Source organism: Oryctolagus cuniculus, chromosome 10 (genome assembly GCF_051225735.1).
Source record: "Oryctolagus cuniculus isolate XC-2025 breed Fujian yellow rabbit chromosome 10, ASM5122573v1, whole genome shotgun sequence".
Classification (NCBI taxonomy): domain Eukaryota; kingdom Metazoa; phylum Chordata; class Mammalia; order Lagomorpha; family Leporidae; genus Oryctolagus; species Oryctolagus cuniculus.
In genome coordinates, this window is record NC_142876.1 from 45,955,113 (window position 1) to 45,971,850 (window position 16,738).

The following is a 16,738-nucleotide window of genomic DNA, read 5'->3' on the forward strand; positions in this document are numbered from 1 at the left end:
TTAGTGGGTACTGGGTTGGTTTCCATTTTTCAGTCTTACAGTTTCAGTGTTATAAGCACTCTGTACACACATTTATTTTTATATATGAATAACCAAGGGATTAAAAGCTCAGATATGAAATCAGGTTTCATCATTTACTAGATGTGGGAATTAAATATTAACTCACTATTAGCATTATGCTTAAAAATAATTATTATTAATACATGTTGGCTGTTATAATAATAGAACATTGTTATTATTAATAAGTATCTGGCTTCATTAAATAATTCCTAGAAGTAGAATTGTTGAATGGAAGGAATATATTTATGTGACTCTGGGGAAAAAATAATATAGAGGAAGCTCTGTAACTTATTATTTTCCTCCTCTCTTAGTCCAGAAGCATTGGAAATCCATGGATCATTCACATGGCTTGGACAAACACAGTATAAACTTCAGCTTAAAGGCCAGGAGATCCACAGTTTGCAGCTGAAAGCATGCTTTGTTCATACAGGTGTTTATAATCTTGGAACTCCTAGGATATTTGCCAAATTGTCGGACCAAGTTACAGTGTTTGAAACAAGTCAGCAGAACTCCATGCCTGCCCTGATCATCATCAATAATGTGTGACAGCTTGCAAGTTTGTACTGAAATCCACAAGAATCAGTTTAATTTTGCTGAATGGGTTTTACAGCAGTATTTGAAATACCTAACATTATGGAGGTTGGGGTCTGATCACTGCAGAATTCTTTGACTTGCCATTTTGTTGATGATGCAAAGCACATTGGACTGGGAATACTTACGTTCTTTTTTTGTTTGTTTTTGTTTTCATATTTCTTTAAACCCTGGTAATAATTTACATGCTCATAATACAGAATTTCAACATACCCATGTACCTCATTAAGTCCCGTCTTAAAAAGCAGTGTCTAAGTCTACTGTTACAACTTATCAATGGTATACAAATATTAGGAGATGATTTTGAGGAAGGAAAGGCCTTGTTGGCAGTACTCCTGTTAAGCCATTAGTTTATAAATTCCAGCTTTACTGTGAAATTCTATAGAGTGTTAAATACAAATTTTTCCATGTTCACAAAATTCTCTAAAATCTGTTTTGAACTTTGGTTATAGAGTCTTCAAGTTTCAGTATCTGATTGTCCCTATGGCTTATACATAACTTTGTAAAAAGAAAAAAATTTTTTCTGATGCTTTGAATATAGTTTTGAAAGGAGTTTGACTTTTTTCCCCCTCATTCATCTCAGTATAGAGTGCGCTATTTCACAATATGAGATTTTTGTCATTAAAATTATCATATTCTTATTATATAACTTTAACAATTGAGTTGATCTGTTTAAATGATAAATCTACTCAAGTTAATTAAAAATAAGCTTTTCAAAATGTATTATATTTATAACAAATGTACTGTAAATAGAATAAAGACATGCTATTCACTGTATAGATTTATAAGATGCCTTGCCTTTTTTAAAACCTGAATTTCTGAGAACTTAATATATTCTCTATTTAAAATAAGTGGCAACCATATTATTATAGCAGATACCAGCCCAATTTGCTGAGAAAGCTTTATTATCAGAACTGAAAGTATAGTCTTTGTTCTTTTTATTTTTAAAATACTATATTTATTTGAGAGGCAGAGAGAGACAGACAAAGAGCTCTCATTCACTGGTTCATTCTTCAGATGCCTCCAACTGCTAGGCCAGGCAGAGCTGAAGCTGGTTGGGAATTCAGTCACATTTTGTACGTGAATGGCAGGAGCTCAAATTACTTGAGGCATCACTACTCCCTATCAGAATCTGCATTAGCAGGAAGCTGGAGTTGGAAGCTAGAGGTGGATTATCAAACCCAGCTACTTCACAGTGGGACATGAGCACCTTAATCAGCTGCACAACTCCTCCAAGTTTTTGGTCTTAAAAGCTCTTTATGGCCTTGTTTTACATAAGGAAACAAATTTTGTCTTTAAATGAACCATATCTGATGCTTGGTTACAAACTCAGATAATCCATTTTTATCCTACTCAAAAAGAAGATCAAAGCTTATTTAATCTGTTTTAAATAACTACACTGCAGATCTGATGCTGGTTATAGCAGATTGGGTAATGTGGTCCTCCTGCTAAAGAAAAGAAAGAAGTCTGAACAAAATATAAAAAAATCTTCTTCCTAAAAACAAAGTGTTGCCAACATTATCTGTCCTTAGTGGACCAACGTCTAGAAGAAATTCCAGAGAGGGGAGGCCAGCATTATTTGGGACTTCTTTACCTTCAAAGTGTTGACCTAGGAAGAAGCAGCTAAAAGGCAAGCCTTAAAATTTGACAAGCTTTGAAGAAAAGGAAAGTTGGTTAAAATCATATCAGTTGAAGCAAGGAGAAAAAAATGATAGAAAATAAGCAAAAAGCTAAAAGAACTGGTTTAGTTAAGGAAATCTTATCTAATATTTGAGTCCTAAAAAGAGGAAGAGAATAAGATAGTAGTCGTACAGGCTACTTCAAAAAGTGGGTGGGAAAATGAAATTTAAAAAAATGTTTGGTCCAAAGAAATTTTGACGTGAATGCATAAGTTTTTCATGATACATATTTTCAGTGAACTTTTTGAAGACCCCTTTTATTTAAAGAGAATCTCTGAGAATTTTTTTTTTTTTTTTTAAAGATTTCTTTATTTGAAAGAGTTACACAGAGAGAGGACAGGCAGAGAGAGAGAGAGAGAGAGGTCTTCCATCCTATGGTTCACTCCCCAGATGGCCATGGCCACAACGGACAGAACTGTGCCGATCCAAATCCAGGAGCCGGGAGCTTCTTCCAGGTCTCCCACGTGGGTGCAGGGGCCCAAGGACTTGGGCCATCTTCTACTGCTTTCCCAGGCCTTAGCAGAGAGCTGGACAGGAAGCGGAGCAGCCAGGTCTCAAACCAGCGCCCATATGGGATGCCAGTGCTTTTTAGGCCAGGGCATTAACCCACTGCGTCACCATGCCAGCCCCTCTGAGAATTTTCTAAAATAGACATCAAGTTACAAGTTCAAAAAGTTCAGTAAATCCCAAGCAACATAAGTAAAAAGAAACTTATATCCAGATGAATCGTCAGGTAGAAACAGCCTTGAATCCAAAACGATAAACTTAGGTAGCAATACTTAAACAGAAAGCTGACTTCTTAGGAGAAACAATGGAAGCCTGGAGACAATGGGATATCTTAAGAGGATTTCAAAGAAAAGTAATGGCTAAGCCAGAGCACTAAACAAGAATTCTCTTCAATAATGGGAGTAAAGTAAAGATACTTTCAAATGAATAAAACCAGAGTTCACTTCCAGATGGCCTAGGGTAATGGCAACTTCTTAGTCTTTCCATTCATCCTCCAAATAAGTATACAAATCAATAAGCAAATGAAACAACATCTAACACAAGGTTTGATCATAACTAGAAAGAATATACTAACGTCAAATGGAAATGGAAAATTTAACACTAACTTGTAACAGGCTTTCTACACTCTTAGTGTAAGCTTTTCCCCAATAGAGATTAGGAAGGCAGGAATCTCCCAAAATGATGTGTCGAAAAGAGACAAAGGCACTTGAAAGGTAGGCCTGAGCAGTGTGGGAACAGCAAGGACAGTGTCTATTCATCTCCAGCTAACAGAAGTGCCTTTTAACAGGAGTTACCTTATAGATTGGCTGTGAAGGTGAATATAGAATTTTTGGACCTTATACAGCCCAAGTAGTGTTCCAGCCTAAGTCGCTTACTCAACACACAGCATGGCAATCGCTGACATTGGGGTGGTGGACAAAAGTATTTATTACAAAACACAGAACAAGGAGCCAGAAAGTTATCACTAATTTCTGAAATCCTTGGAGGGTTCCAAGTTAGGGATCTTACTGATTGAAGCTGGGGTTTAGAAGTGTCCATTTCCTGTGCAGGTCTCCATTTGGTTCTCAGTGCTTGTGACCCTGCTTTCATTGGTCATTGGGACCATGTTCTTTTGAGAATTTCGTTGATGGCCAAATGGGCTGCAGACAGTCTGGGGGATATGTGCAGGTGGTAGTTACTTTTTGCTTAAGGCCTGGGGTTTCTGGGAAACACCCTCAAGACAAGACTGAACATCAAGGTGTTATCTGTAAAGTAAATAAATAGCCCCATAAATCTGCTATCCTGTGGGAGCTGGATGGACCTATTGCATCATTCTCTCAATTTAGTGAACTAATTTTAGTGATAGGTTGATTTGCAATCATCAAAGCAGGACAAAGAGACTTTATGCCAAGGTAAGGAAACAGACTACCACAGGAGGCTAGGGCCTGATAGTACCTAGTATCTGCATCAAAGGCACTGGGTAGGGGCTCGGTTTTACCTACCAACCTGAAATTCCTTGATTACAGATTCATGCCTATTAAAATGCAAATACCTGTAGGTATCCTAATGCATTCTGATCCACCTTTAAAATATGTGTCAAGGAGCTGTAAGACAAATAAGGCACAGAAACTAGCACCTACAACAGTGATGGGAGTGCTGGTAGGAGAAGTAGGAATGGGGAATAGGGAGCTAAAAGAGAAAGTGATGGGTTGCTAAAGAAAAATGGTCCAGGGCCCGCACTATGGTGCAGCATGTAGAGCCACCGCCTGTAGTGCCGTCATCCCATGTGAACACTAAGAGGTCCTGGTTGCTCAACTTCCGATCTAGCTCCCTGCTAATGCACCTGGGAAAGCAGTGGGAGATGGCCTAAGTCCTTGGGCCTCTGCATTCACTTGGGAGACCCAGAAGAAGCTCCTGCCTTTGGCCTAGTCCAGCCCCAGCTATTGCAACCATCTGGGGGAGGGAACCAGCAGTTGGAAGATTCTTTCCTCTGTTTCAAATAAAATCTTTAAAAAAAAGAAAAATGGTCCATTTCATGGCTTGGCTTAAGCTTAACTCTGTTTATGTTCCACTGCTTGTTTCCAGAATCATGGAGCTATAGATAGCCATCTCTAAAGACTTTCATGTTAGGTTTCTGCCCCATTCATTTCTGTTTTGTTTTTTTAAGCTATAATAGCTTCAAATTGTTCTCAGTTCCTTACCTACTTGAATTAATTATGTTGGCATATAAATCCAATTAATTTAATACCTAGTAACAAGAAGGGATACATTTGAGAATTGGGTGTTCTTGGCAAAATAAAAAATGAGTTTTCAGGAAACCAATGTGCAGCGTGTCAAGCCACCACCTGAGACACCAGCATCCTATATTGGAAGGTGGTTCAAGTCTCAGCTACTCTTACTTCCTATGCAGCTTCCCTACTAATGAGACTGGGCACGATAAGGAGATGAAGGCTCAAGTACGTGGGTCCCAGCTGCCCATGTGAGTGACCAGGATGGAGTGCCTGGCTCCTGGATTCTACCTGGCCCTGCCCTGAGAGTTGCAGCCATTGAAGAGTGAACCAACAGATGGAAAAATCTTTTTTAAAAACATATTTTTGGGGCCGGTGCTGTGATACAACACCAGCATCCCATATGGGTGCCAGTTCAATTCCCAGCTGCTCCACTTCTGATCCAGCTTCCTTCTAATGTGCTTGGGAAAGCAGCAGAAGATGGCCCACATGCTGCCACATGGGAAACCCGGATGAAGCTCCTGGCTTTGGCTTGGCTCAGCCTGGCTGTTGTGGCCATCTGGGGAGTGAACCAGCGGATTGAAAAGATCTCTTTCTCTGTGACTCTCCCTTTTTGTAACTCTGCCTTTCAAATAAAATCAGTCTTTAAAAAACAATGAGTTTTATTTATGCATGTGAATTGTGTTAATTCAACAACGTTCCACCAGGATATATTTTAAAAGTCTGAACTCCTTTAAAAATACTAGTATTCGTTGATTTAAAAATCTAGTTTTGCCAGCACCGTGGCTCACTAGGCTAATCCTCCACCAATGACGCCGGCACACCGGGTTCTAGTCCTGGTCGGGGCGCCGGATTCTGTCCCGGTTGCCCCTCTTCCAGGCCAGCTCTCTGCTGTGGCCAGGGAGTGCAGTGGAGGATGGCCCAAGTGCTTGGGCCCTGCACCCCATGGGAGACCAGGAGAAGTACCTGGCTCCTGCCATTGGATCAGCGCGGTGCGCCGGCCGCAGCGCGCCGGCTGTGGCAGCCATTGGAGGGTGAACCAACGGCAAAAAGGAAGACCTTTCTCTCTGTCTCTGTCTCTCTCTCTCTCACTGTCTACTCTGCCTGTCAAAAAAAAAAAAAAAAAATCTAGTTTTAAAACAACTTTTTAACTAGAGAAGGAGTATCTGGCTTCCAAAAACAGTTACCTGAGATTTTAACTCAGTCCTGCTACAGCTAGAGGAAGAAAGCTGAGCGTTTCAAAGGAAGAACTTTTTTTTTTTTTTTTTTTTTAAGATTTATTTATTTGAGAGGTAGTTATAGAGAGGGAGAGACAGAGAAAGGTCTTCTATCCACTGGTTCACTCCCCAAATGACCACAATGGCTGGAACTGGACCAATCTGAAGCCAGGAACTTCTGGGTTTCCCACACAGGTACAGAGGCGCAAGCACTTAGGCCATCTTCCACTGCCTTCCCAGGCCATAGCAGAGAGCTGGATTGGAAGAGGAGCAGCCAGGACTCACATATGGGATGCCAGCACCACAGGCGGAGGCTTAGCTCACTGAGCCACAGCACAGGCCCCAGGAAGATCCCTTGTGATTGGAGGAGGAGGCCGGTGGGAGGGGCTGGGGGCAAGCTCAGCAAATCTGGAACAGATAGGGCCTCTGTGCCCTTGCTGTCTGCCTGGGTTTGCCCCATTCTGAATCCCGGCAACCCTGGGGCAGTGTTGGCGGAGCTGCGCCAGAAGGCAGATCAAAAAAAACTGATTTTCCAGGTTCAAGAAAACTGAAGATTGCACCCATACGAGTACAGGTTGTCTTGAGAGTGTTCCAGTTAGCATCTGTCTCTGCAACTAGTGTTAGTGCTTCTGGGTGTTAACATGGGGCTCTGGCTTCTCAGCTCCTCCATCCTGCATCTAGAGGTGTGTGGACGAGGCAGAGAGGAAAAGGGCACATCTGGGACACTGATTTCCTTCTTGAAAATTTAGGACCATGGATTTATTTATTTTAAATATGATTTATTTGAAAGGCAGAGAGAGAGAGAGAGAGAGATCTTCCATCCACAGATGGCTGCAGTGGTGGGGCCTGGGCCAAATCGAAATCAGGAGCCAGGAGCTTCTTCCAGGTCTCCCACATGAGTGCAGGGGCCCAAGTACCTGGGCTATCTTCCACTGTTTTCCCAGGCTCATTAGCAGGGAGCAGGACTGGAAGTGGAGTAGCGAGACTCAACTGGTGCCCATATGGGATGCCAGCACTGCTGGTGGCTTAACGCACTGTGCCACAGCACTAGCCCCTGGACCGTAGATTTATTAGAACACACGCACACACACACACACAGCCTGGGAAAGAAAATCTGAGAATGAAAGGGAGGCGCATACTCAGAAGGTGCAGACATCCCATTGGTAAGTTCTCAGGACCTCTGGGAGCCAATTGTTAAACATAGGTACTCAGGCCAGTGTTGTGGCACAGTGGGTTAAGCCACTGCTTGTGGTGCCTGCTTCTAACCCAGCTTCCTGCTGATGCGCCTGAGAAAGCAGCAGATGATGACCCAAGTATTTGGGTCCCTGCTCAGATGAAGTTCCAGGCTTCTAACTTCAGCCTGGCCCAGCTCTGGCTGTTGTGGCCATTTGGTGAGTGAACCAATGGATGGAAGATCTCTCTCTTCTCTCTTTCTGGGTAACTCTGCCTTTCAAATAAATAAATAAATAATAAAAACTATGGAAAACACAGGCACTAATAAAAAACTTAGAACTGAACTATTAAAGATAATAAGCATTCAAAATTCACCACTTCCTAAATGTTTTACTACACCTATATTCCTGAGGGCATGTATGTCTGTTGTATGTGTGTGGTGGAAATACCACAAAGCCGTGCCACTATGCTTCTCTTCCCTGCTCCACATTTGGTGATACCCTGCCGGTCGCTTGAGGTTGGCGAGGGTCGGGATATTCCCATCCAAGAAATAGGCTAATACTACACCCTAGGACTTGATCTACTGATTCTTGCTTTCTACTCTGGACCTAAGAAATGCTAGAGAAAATGTTAGTAATGTATATTAAAACGGTTACCATATCTGTAGAGCTGTTAACACTGTGATAGTTGAAAAAATACTCTACAAGTGACTGAAACCATTAGCCAGTTTAGCACAGAAGTTGGTCAGGTCACTGATGAACTACTCAAGGACTGGCATGTATCCTCACAATTTCCTCTTCCTCTTAAAAAAAATTAACATTCACACTGGGATTATTCTCATTTGTCAATTGCAACATAGGCTGGCCATGTAAAAGTTCAGCAAAAAATAAAGAACTGAGAATCAATAGGCTGTATGGAATTTGCAACAAAGGTGTTGCATATTTTATTAGTTGCATATTGTATGCTGCATAGACTTTCTTGGTTCAAAAGTGTTCCTGGAGAATAATTTGATACAAACTCCCGTTAGCGTACCTCTGGGTATATATTGTGAAAAATTGCCCTGACATTCAGTTTGCAGTTCATCAGGAGCTAAGGTATCCTGTGAAATCTTCCAGTTTTTGGAATCCTGTAGTGGAGGCATCCTAAAAATGTGTGAGCGCAATCATTGGAGTGTTTACTAACAATTCCAGAGGCTCTATCCCCTTAACCCAATTTTGTAGATTTGGTTTGACTGTAAAACCTTATTTTTGCTGTTGATTTCTTGGTTTCATGTACTGTTTTTAAATGTTGAGATTTTCATGAACCCTGATTCTGAAAACAGGACCTGCCTGCCACTGGGTAACATTGACCCGGGAAGCCTGAGAAACACTGTGTGTAGCTGCAGATTCTTGCAAGACTTCTTTCTTCCTACCAGCTTGTCAGATCCATCGTGGAAAGGTTCTTCTTTGAAAGTCCTAGGTAGGTCAGGCCAGTGTTTTCAACACATACTTCTAAGATGCAGCAATTTGCTCAAAGATTAATTTTCTACTTCAAGGTTACTGAAATAAAAATTGAGTTTACAATAGCTCAGATACACAGTTAAGTATTTAATTAGGCTGTGGTTGTTTGGTCTCAACCTGTCTGCCAGTTTCATTTCTTGGCTATTGAGCATAGATAACTATGAACTCTTACCAGTTTGTGGGGTGGCAGTTGGTCCCTTTTGCCATTAACAGTTATTAGGTTCACGTGGGCAGGTATATGTAGTCTCTACCAGGTATAAGTGGATAAAGACTGTAGATAGGAGACCACATAACTTTTCATCCAAAAAGAGATTTTCAAAGTGAGAGACGACACTACTGACAATTATATGTCCAACAGGATAAACAGGCCTTCTTCCGGGCCCAGTGGGCTGGCTGTTCACGTTAGTCACAGCTCTCCTCCCTGCTGGGCTCTACCTACTGCGGTGTGATGATGAATTTGGCCACACCTACAAACATTAACATCGAGTGATGCTGCCAGTGTTTGGGGGGAACCTGGACAAGGTCAGAGAATCAATGAAGGGAAGGGAGAGAGGACACCATGTTATGTGCTGCATGGCAACATTTTGGTGAACAAAGGGACTGCATAGATATGCTGGTTCCATCAGAATCTAATGGAGCTGAAAATATCCCATCGCCTGGTGATGCAGGCATTGTCATGTAGCCCAGTGTATGATGAGTCTGCGAGGATGCCGGGTAAACATTCTGCACTGCGAGCTGTATAGCGGTAGAGCACATACAGTTATGTACAGTGCATAATGCATACTAACAAACAACTGTTGGGGATGGCACCATGGTGCAGCAGGTAAAGCCACTGCCTGTAGCCCCAGCATCCCATATGGGTGCCCGTCCAGCTTCCTGCTAGTGCACATGGGAAAGCAGTAGAGGACAAATGCTTGGTCCCCTACATGCATGTGGGAAACCCAAAAGAAGCTCCTGGCTCCTGGCTTCATCCTGGTCCAGTTCTGGCTGTTGTGGCCATTTTGAGAGTGAACCTGCGGATGGAGGATCTCTCTCTCTCTGTAACTCTGCCTTTCAAATAAATAAAATAAATATTAAAAAAAAAAAAACGGTGCCATGTGGCGCAGCAGGTTAACACCCTGGCCTGAAGCACCAGCATCCCATATGGGCGCCAGTTTGAGACCCAGCTGCTCCACTTCTGATCCAGCTCTCTGCTATGGCATGGGAAGCAGTAAAAGATGGCCCAAGTGTTTGGGCCCCTGCACCCACGTGGGAAACCTGGAAGAAGCTCCTGGCTCCTGACTTTGGATCGGCGCAGCTCCGGCTGTTGTGGCCAACTGGGGAGTGAACCATTGGATGGAAGATCTCTCTCTCTCTCTCTCTGCCTCTCCTCTCTCTATATAACTCTGACTTTCAAATAAATAAATAAATCTTAAAAAAAAAAAAAAAAAAAAACAGGTGGCGCTGTGGCTCAATAGGCTAATCCTCTGCCTGCGGCACCTATACCCTGGGTTCTAGTCCCGGTCGGGGCGCCGGATTCTGTCCCGGTTGCCCCTCTTCCAGGCCAGCTCTCTGCTGTGGCCAGGGAGTGCAGTGGAGGATGGCCCAAGTGCTTGGGCCCTGCACCCGCATGGGAGACCAGGAGAAGCACCTGGCTCCTGGCTCCTGCCATCGGATCAGCGCGGTGCACCGGCCGGGATGAACCAACGGAAAAGGGAAGACCTTTCTCTCTGTCTCTCTCTCACTGTCCACTCTGCCTGTCAAAAATAAACAAACAAACAAATAAATAAATCTTTAAAAAAGCAACAACTATGTTGAGGGGGGCATTGGGGCACAGCAGTTAAGCCCCTGCTGAGGATCCCTGCATCTCATATGGGAGAGCTGGTTCACATTCCGGCTGCTCATCTTCCGACCCAGCTTTCTGCTGTTGCATCCTGTGAGGCAGTGGATAACTCGAGTGCCTGGCCCCTGCCACCCTTGTGGGAGACCCGGATGGAGTTCCTGGCTCCTGGCTTTGGCTTCAGGCAGCCTTGCCTATTGCACTCATTTGGGAAGTGAATCAGTGAAAGGAAGATCTGTCTCTGGCTTTGTCACTCTGCATTTCACGTAGATGAAAAGAAATAAACATTCTAAAAAAAGCTGTTACCAGTCTGTTTTTGTTGTTATTCTTTTTATGATTACTTTAGAGTGTATGCCTACTTATCAAACAACAGGTTTGCTATAAAATAGTGTGCCATGTTAAGCGGGCAGCAGCCTCATACGTCTTGTGATTGCCTCAGAAGGCCACCGCGAGTGATTGACCACACCACCTTGCTTTGCGTAAGCTCACTTTGGGAGGGTAGCACTAAGATGAGATCCTCTAAGGCATGCATTTGGCCTAGTGGTTAAAGTGCAGGTGGATGCTTGCACCCCACATCATAGTACCCGGGTTCCACACCTCGCTCCGCCTCCTGATTTCAGCTGCCTGCTAAGGAGAGGCAGCAATGATTTCTCAAAAAGTTGGGTTCCTGCCACCCGTGTGGAAGACCTGAGTTGATTTCTCCTCTCTGGGCTTCAGCCTGGCCCGGTTCCAGCCACTGTGGACAATTAGTGGGTGAATGGGTAGATGGGTGTTCTCTCTGTCTACTTGTCTCTTCTCTCTGGAATGGATGGAGATGACAAGTGAATGGCCAATAGACAAAACTCAACTGATTTCCTATGTATCAGCAATAATGTTTAGGAATAATTGAAAGTTGAAATGGGGGTGGGGGAGATGACATCCCCTAGGGACACATTTCTCGGAGTGTGCCTCCACAGGTAAGGGACACATGACTGTACAATTTTGTTTCTTTCAATGAAGAGTTCATGAAAGCCTAGCAGGTGGGGGCAGGCATCCAGCCTGGTGGATAAGGTGCCACTTAGGACACCCTCATCCCATACCAGAGCACCTGGGTTTGAACTGGGTGGCTCCACTCCCTATACCAGCTCCCTGCTAATGCACACCCTGGGAAGTAGTAGCAGATGGTGCAAGTAGTTGGGTCCCTGCCATCCACATGGGACATTCACCTTGAGTTCCTGGCTCCTGACTTCGGCCTGGACTAGTCCTGACTGTTGTAGGCATTTGGGCAGTGAACCAGCAGATGAGAGCTCCCTCCTTCTGCCTTTCAAATAAATACATTTAAATAAAATAAAATCGAACCTAGCAAGTGATTCCTGAAACCATCTACCTCCATTAGAGGGCACTAGGAGTGCAATTTTGCATTAGTGCGTTTACTTTTAGAATGTTGCAATCTGTGTTAAATGAGGTAACACTGAATGGAGTTGGGAGGAATTCTTAAAGAAAAATCTGACTGTAGGGCAAGCGTTGTGGCACAGCGAGTTAGGCTGCTGCTTGTGACGCTCCATAGCAGAGCACCAGTTTGAGTCCTTGTTGATCCACTTCCTATTCCAATCCCTACTAATGCACCCCATGAGGCAATAGAAGAGCGCCCAAGTGCTTGGGCCCCTGCCACCTATGTGGGATACCTGGATGGAGTTTCAGGCTCCTGGGTTTGGTCTGGCCCAACTCTGGCCATTGTGGCCATTTGGAGAGTGATCCTGCACATGGGAGACCTCTCTCTCTCTGTCTCTTCTTCTCTCTCCATCATTCTGCCTTTCAAATAAATAAATCTTAAGAAAGAGGGAACAATATGGCTCCAGGAGATGGCCAGAAGACTGAACTTATATACTCTCCGAGGCTACACAAAGCAGAGGGTTTGGAGTATGTGGGGAGGGACAGGTGCTGGGAAGGGGAGGGAGAAAAGGAAGGTAAGTCGGGGTGGTCATAGGCCAGTGAGAGTCCCTGCCAGGGGATGAGTGTTTCCAGGTGTGGCTCTCTTCCTGGAAGGGAGACATCTTTACAATGGAAATTTCCCTTATAAATATATACATGTATGTGGGGATTTTTGTAGTTTATGTTTAGGCAGCTGGTGGGGGATGAGGGGTGAGCAGCTTTTCCTGGATCTACTGGTTCTCTCAATGGCCTTTAACCCAGATCAGTCCTTATGCCAAAGTGAGTCAGGTATTCTAGTGCCTCTTAATTCCAAGATCAACACCAGGATTGACGTCTCCAGGGTACTTAAATATTTACATAAGTGTTTAAAGGCAGATTGTACTATTTGCTAAGCCATAGAATAAGGGTCTGTGTGTTTTTACTTTTGAATAAGTAGCCATCCTCTCTGTGCACAAGCCACTCAGGTTGAATTCATGGCTTGCTGCCCCCCCATCCCCATCTCTGAGAACCTGGGCAATGCCTTGACCAGCAGCCTGAGTTTTCTCATGTGTATTGAGCTGCAACAATAGTTCTCATCACACGGGATCACTAGGAGGATCATAAATCTCTTAGCTCAGTGACTGGTAGTCGGTGTGCATTAAATCTGTTATTTTAAATTCCAGTTGAGCACTCTCCAGATAGCTCTATGATCCCTCTGCCTATAATCAAGTCTCTCTAACAGTAATCTACAGAAGCCACTGTGTTAGCATCTGTTAGGCCACGGAGGCCTAAGTCCTCCAAGTCTACGAAACTGGGTGCAGACAGAGAACCCAGAGGGGAGTGGACTGTTTATTGCTCGGGAAAGCCCTGCACTTGGGACTTTCCAAACTGTCGACACTGTAGGCAATTTGTCTACAGATTTGTCTGTCTCCAAATCCCAGTCTTCTGTCTGGGTAGTCTGAACCCCCACTGTCCTTAACCCCACCTCCATTCTGTACCCCCTGATAGAAAGTCTTTTCTATGTTTCACCTACTCTGAACCCTAAAATCCTAAAACCTAGCACACTGCGCTGTTTCAAGCTTCCAATTTTGTTCCAGGGCCAAGGCTCTGATTGTGGATTTGAGCACTGTACACACACATCATGAGATTCCTTCCTGCATGTGTGTGTGTGTGTGTGTGTGTGTGTGTATACAGCCAAAAGCTTTATTTCCATTTGGTCCCAGGCTTCGGAGAGGGCTCCAGGGCTGTTACAAAGCTGTCTCATGGCTGGAGGGACCGATTCAGGCAGAAGCTCTTGATACCAGCAGGTGCTGAGAGCCCTCCCACAGGCACTGGGCTCTGGAGGCTCCTGGTGGTGCTTGGGGGTGAGCTGGTGGAAGACCAACTCGCTCAGTCCTGCCTGCAAAGGTCGGTTGGGTGGTCGCCCAGCTTCTTGATGAGTTTCAACTCCTCATCTAGAAACTGCTTCTCTGAGAAGCCACAGAGATGAGGGTCTGTGCGGGCAGAACCCCAGGCAAACACATCCAAAAGGGCCTGATTCAGGTTTACCACCAGGGCCGAGGCAGCTTCCGTGGCTGCTAGGGTTTTGCCTTGCTCATCCTGAGTTGGCTTCCGCAACTCAAGTGGAAGTGGGCGCACTCGCTGAGTTGGTTTTGCATCTCCAAGAGATTCTCTTGTGTTTCATAGACCCATGACCTCCAGGGCCACATCACCAGGATGGAAATAGAGGCCCAGAGAGAGCTAAGAGTAGGAGGCCTGCAGGTGCAAATTGATCAAGGGGTTGATGGTAGCCTCCACGTCGGTGGGGTAATTCTGGTGAATGAGAGGTCAGCAACAAGGAGATAAGCACAAAAACAGTGCTGGCTGGTCCTGGAAGCAGCACGTGCCCTGGATGTCCTTGGAGGAGGCAGCTGGAGAGAAGATTGGCCGGGGATGGGGGACCAGAAGAGAGTTCCCCAGCCTGTTCCCTTCAAACACTGTTTTTTTTTTTTTAAGTATCCATTTATTTGAAAGTGAGAGTTACGCAGCAAGAGATGGAGAGACAGAGAGAGAGAGAGAGAGAGGTCCTTCATCCACCGATTCACTTCCCAACTGGCCACAACGGCCGGAGCCACGCCGATCCAAAGCCAGGAGCCAGGAGCCAGGAGCCTCTTCTGGTCTCCCACATGGGTGCAGGGGCCCACAGACTTGGGCCATCTACCACTTTCACAGGCCATAGCAGAGAGCTGTATCAGAAGTGGAGCAGCCGGGACTCGAACTGGCGCCCATATGGGTGCTGGCACTGCAGGTGGCGGCTTTACCAGTTACGCCACAGCACCGGCCCCTAAACACTGTTGAAACAGGAAGAGATAAGTGCATAATTCTTCAGGTGCTCCCTTCCTTCCTTCACATCTTAATACTCAGAACAGCACAGGGCACACACTGGAAATTCTTGTTGAGTTTGATAGAAGAATTGAACGAAAAACATTGTGTGTATTACAAGATGAATGAATGTGTGATTTTCAATGACTTTAATATAGCACAAATATATTGTGTTTTGAGTACAAATATTCACAGCCTGGCATTTCCTTTTTAAAATGAACTTTTAAGCAATTCACGTACTCATATACACATGAATTCGTTTTTCTGTTACAAGAATGAAGAAAGCAGTAGGGGGCGGCACTTGGCATAGCAGATAAAGCTGCCATTTGCACTCCGGCTTCCCATTTAGGCACTGGTTTGAGTCCCAGCTGCTCTACTTCCCATCCAGCTCCCTGCTGTTGTACCTGGGACAGCAAGGGAGCAAGGCTCAAGCACTTGGGCCCCTGTACCCATGTGAGAGACCTGAAAGAAACTCCTGGCTCCTGGCTTCAGCCTGCCCCTCCCCTGGGCCATTACAGTCATTTGGAGAATGAATCAGCGGATGGAAGGTCTCTCTCTGTGTGACTCCTTCTGCCTCTCTGTAATTCTGCCTTTCAAATAAATAATAAGTCTTTAAAAAAGAGAAGACAGTTAAAACAACTTAATATTTTTATCATGACACAATGTTGAAAAGTGTTAGGAAAGTATATACTTTGGATTTGCTCCTGTATTTGCTTTGTTTTACCAAAATTTTTATTAAAAGTGATTTCAAGTATGGAAGTTCCACTGAGTCACTCATTCAACAATATTAAAAAGGCCTTGATCAGGGCTAGGGGCAGTATCCTGGGCATTGGCTCCAGTGATAGCTGATGTTAGAAATGTTCATTTTTATTATTTATTTAGCTTCATTTATTTGAAAGTCAGAGATACAGAGATACAGAGTTATTTTTGTGTGTGAGACAATTTTTTATTTGTTCATGTCTTGCATGTGAAGTATTCCTCAATGGCATTCGTGGCTGAGATTCTTTGGTCCTTAACTACTAACCAACTGCAGCCAACAACTTTACACGGTTTTCCCTCTCGGTCAAGTTTACAGGGGCCCACCCATTCCCCAAGTTTCCTGTTGCCATCAGTCTTCATTAGGGGGTAGGAGAGCTCTTCTATCTGCAGATTCACTGCCCTGAAGCCTTCAACAGTCTGGTTTGCGCCAGGCCAAAGGAGCTCAGTCTGGGTCTCCCATGTGGCAGGGATCTAAGTACTTGAACCGTCATCTGTACTTCCCAGAGTGTGCATTAGCAGGGAGCTGGAATTGGAAGTAGAGCCAGAACTTGAACCCACTACTCCCATATGGGACACAGGTGTTAAAAACAGTGGCTTAACAGCTGTGCCAAATGCCTACCTGCAGATGTTCATCTTTGAACTTAAGAGTTGTAGAAAAACAGCTGTAGCAAGTTTGAACCAATAGCTACGAGAATGTTGCAGGTATAAAGAGTCAGAAATTCACACTTGAAAGATGCAGTAAAATGTTTAGCTATGTAAATGTAGATCAAACAATGAAATCTTTTGTTTGTATTTTCCTGCTTCATTTATGTTTTATAATATTTACTGGTATATGTTTGGTTACATATTCTGTAAAAACTACAATTTTTTGTTCCTGTTATTTACTTCCTGCCTACGCTCACCCTGGGAGGCACTGGTGATGGCTCAAGTACTTAGGTCACTGCCATCCATGTGGAAGATCCAGACTGAGCGTTGG

General features: G+C 44.2%; 1 protein-coding gene across 4 annotated transcripts in view; it reads left to right on the top strand.

Annotated features, from left to right (window-relative positions):
* TRAPPC8 (trafficking protein particle complex subunit 8) overlaps positions 1-1,428 on the top strand; it is a 121,490-nt gene extending 120,062 nt beyond the window's left edge. For all 4 annotated transcript variants that reach the window (XM_008261178.5, XM_002713489.6, XM_051852046.3 and 1 more), the window contains one exon: positions 372-1,428. In XM_008261178.5, coding sequence (XP_008259400.1) covers positions 372-606 — 235 coding nt within the window. In that variant the 3' untranslated portion in view covers positions 607-1,428. The remainder of the gene's footprint in view (positions 1-371) is intronic.
* Positions 1,429-16,738: the final 15,310 nt, after the last annotated feature.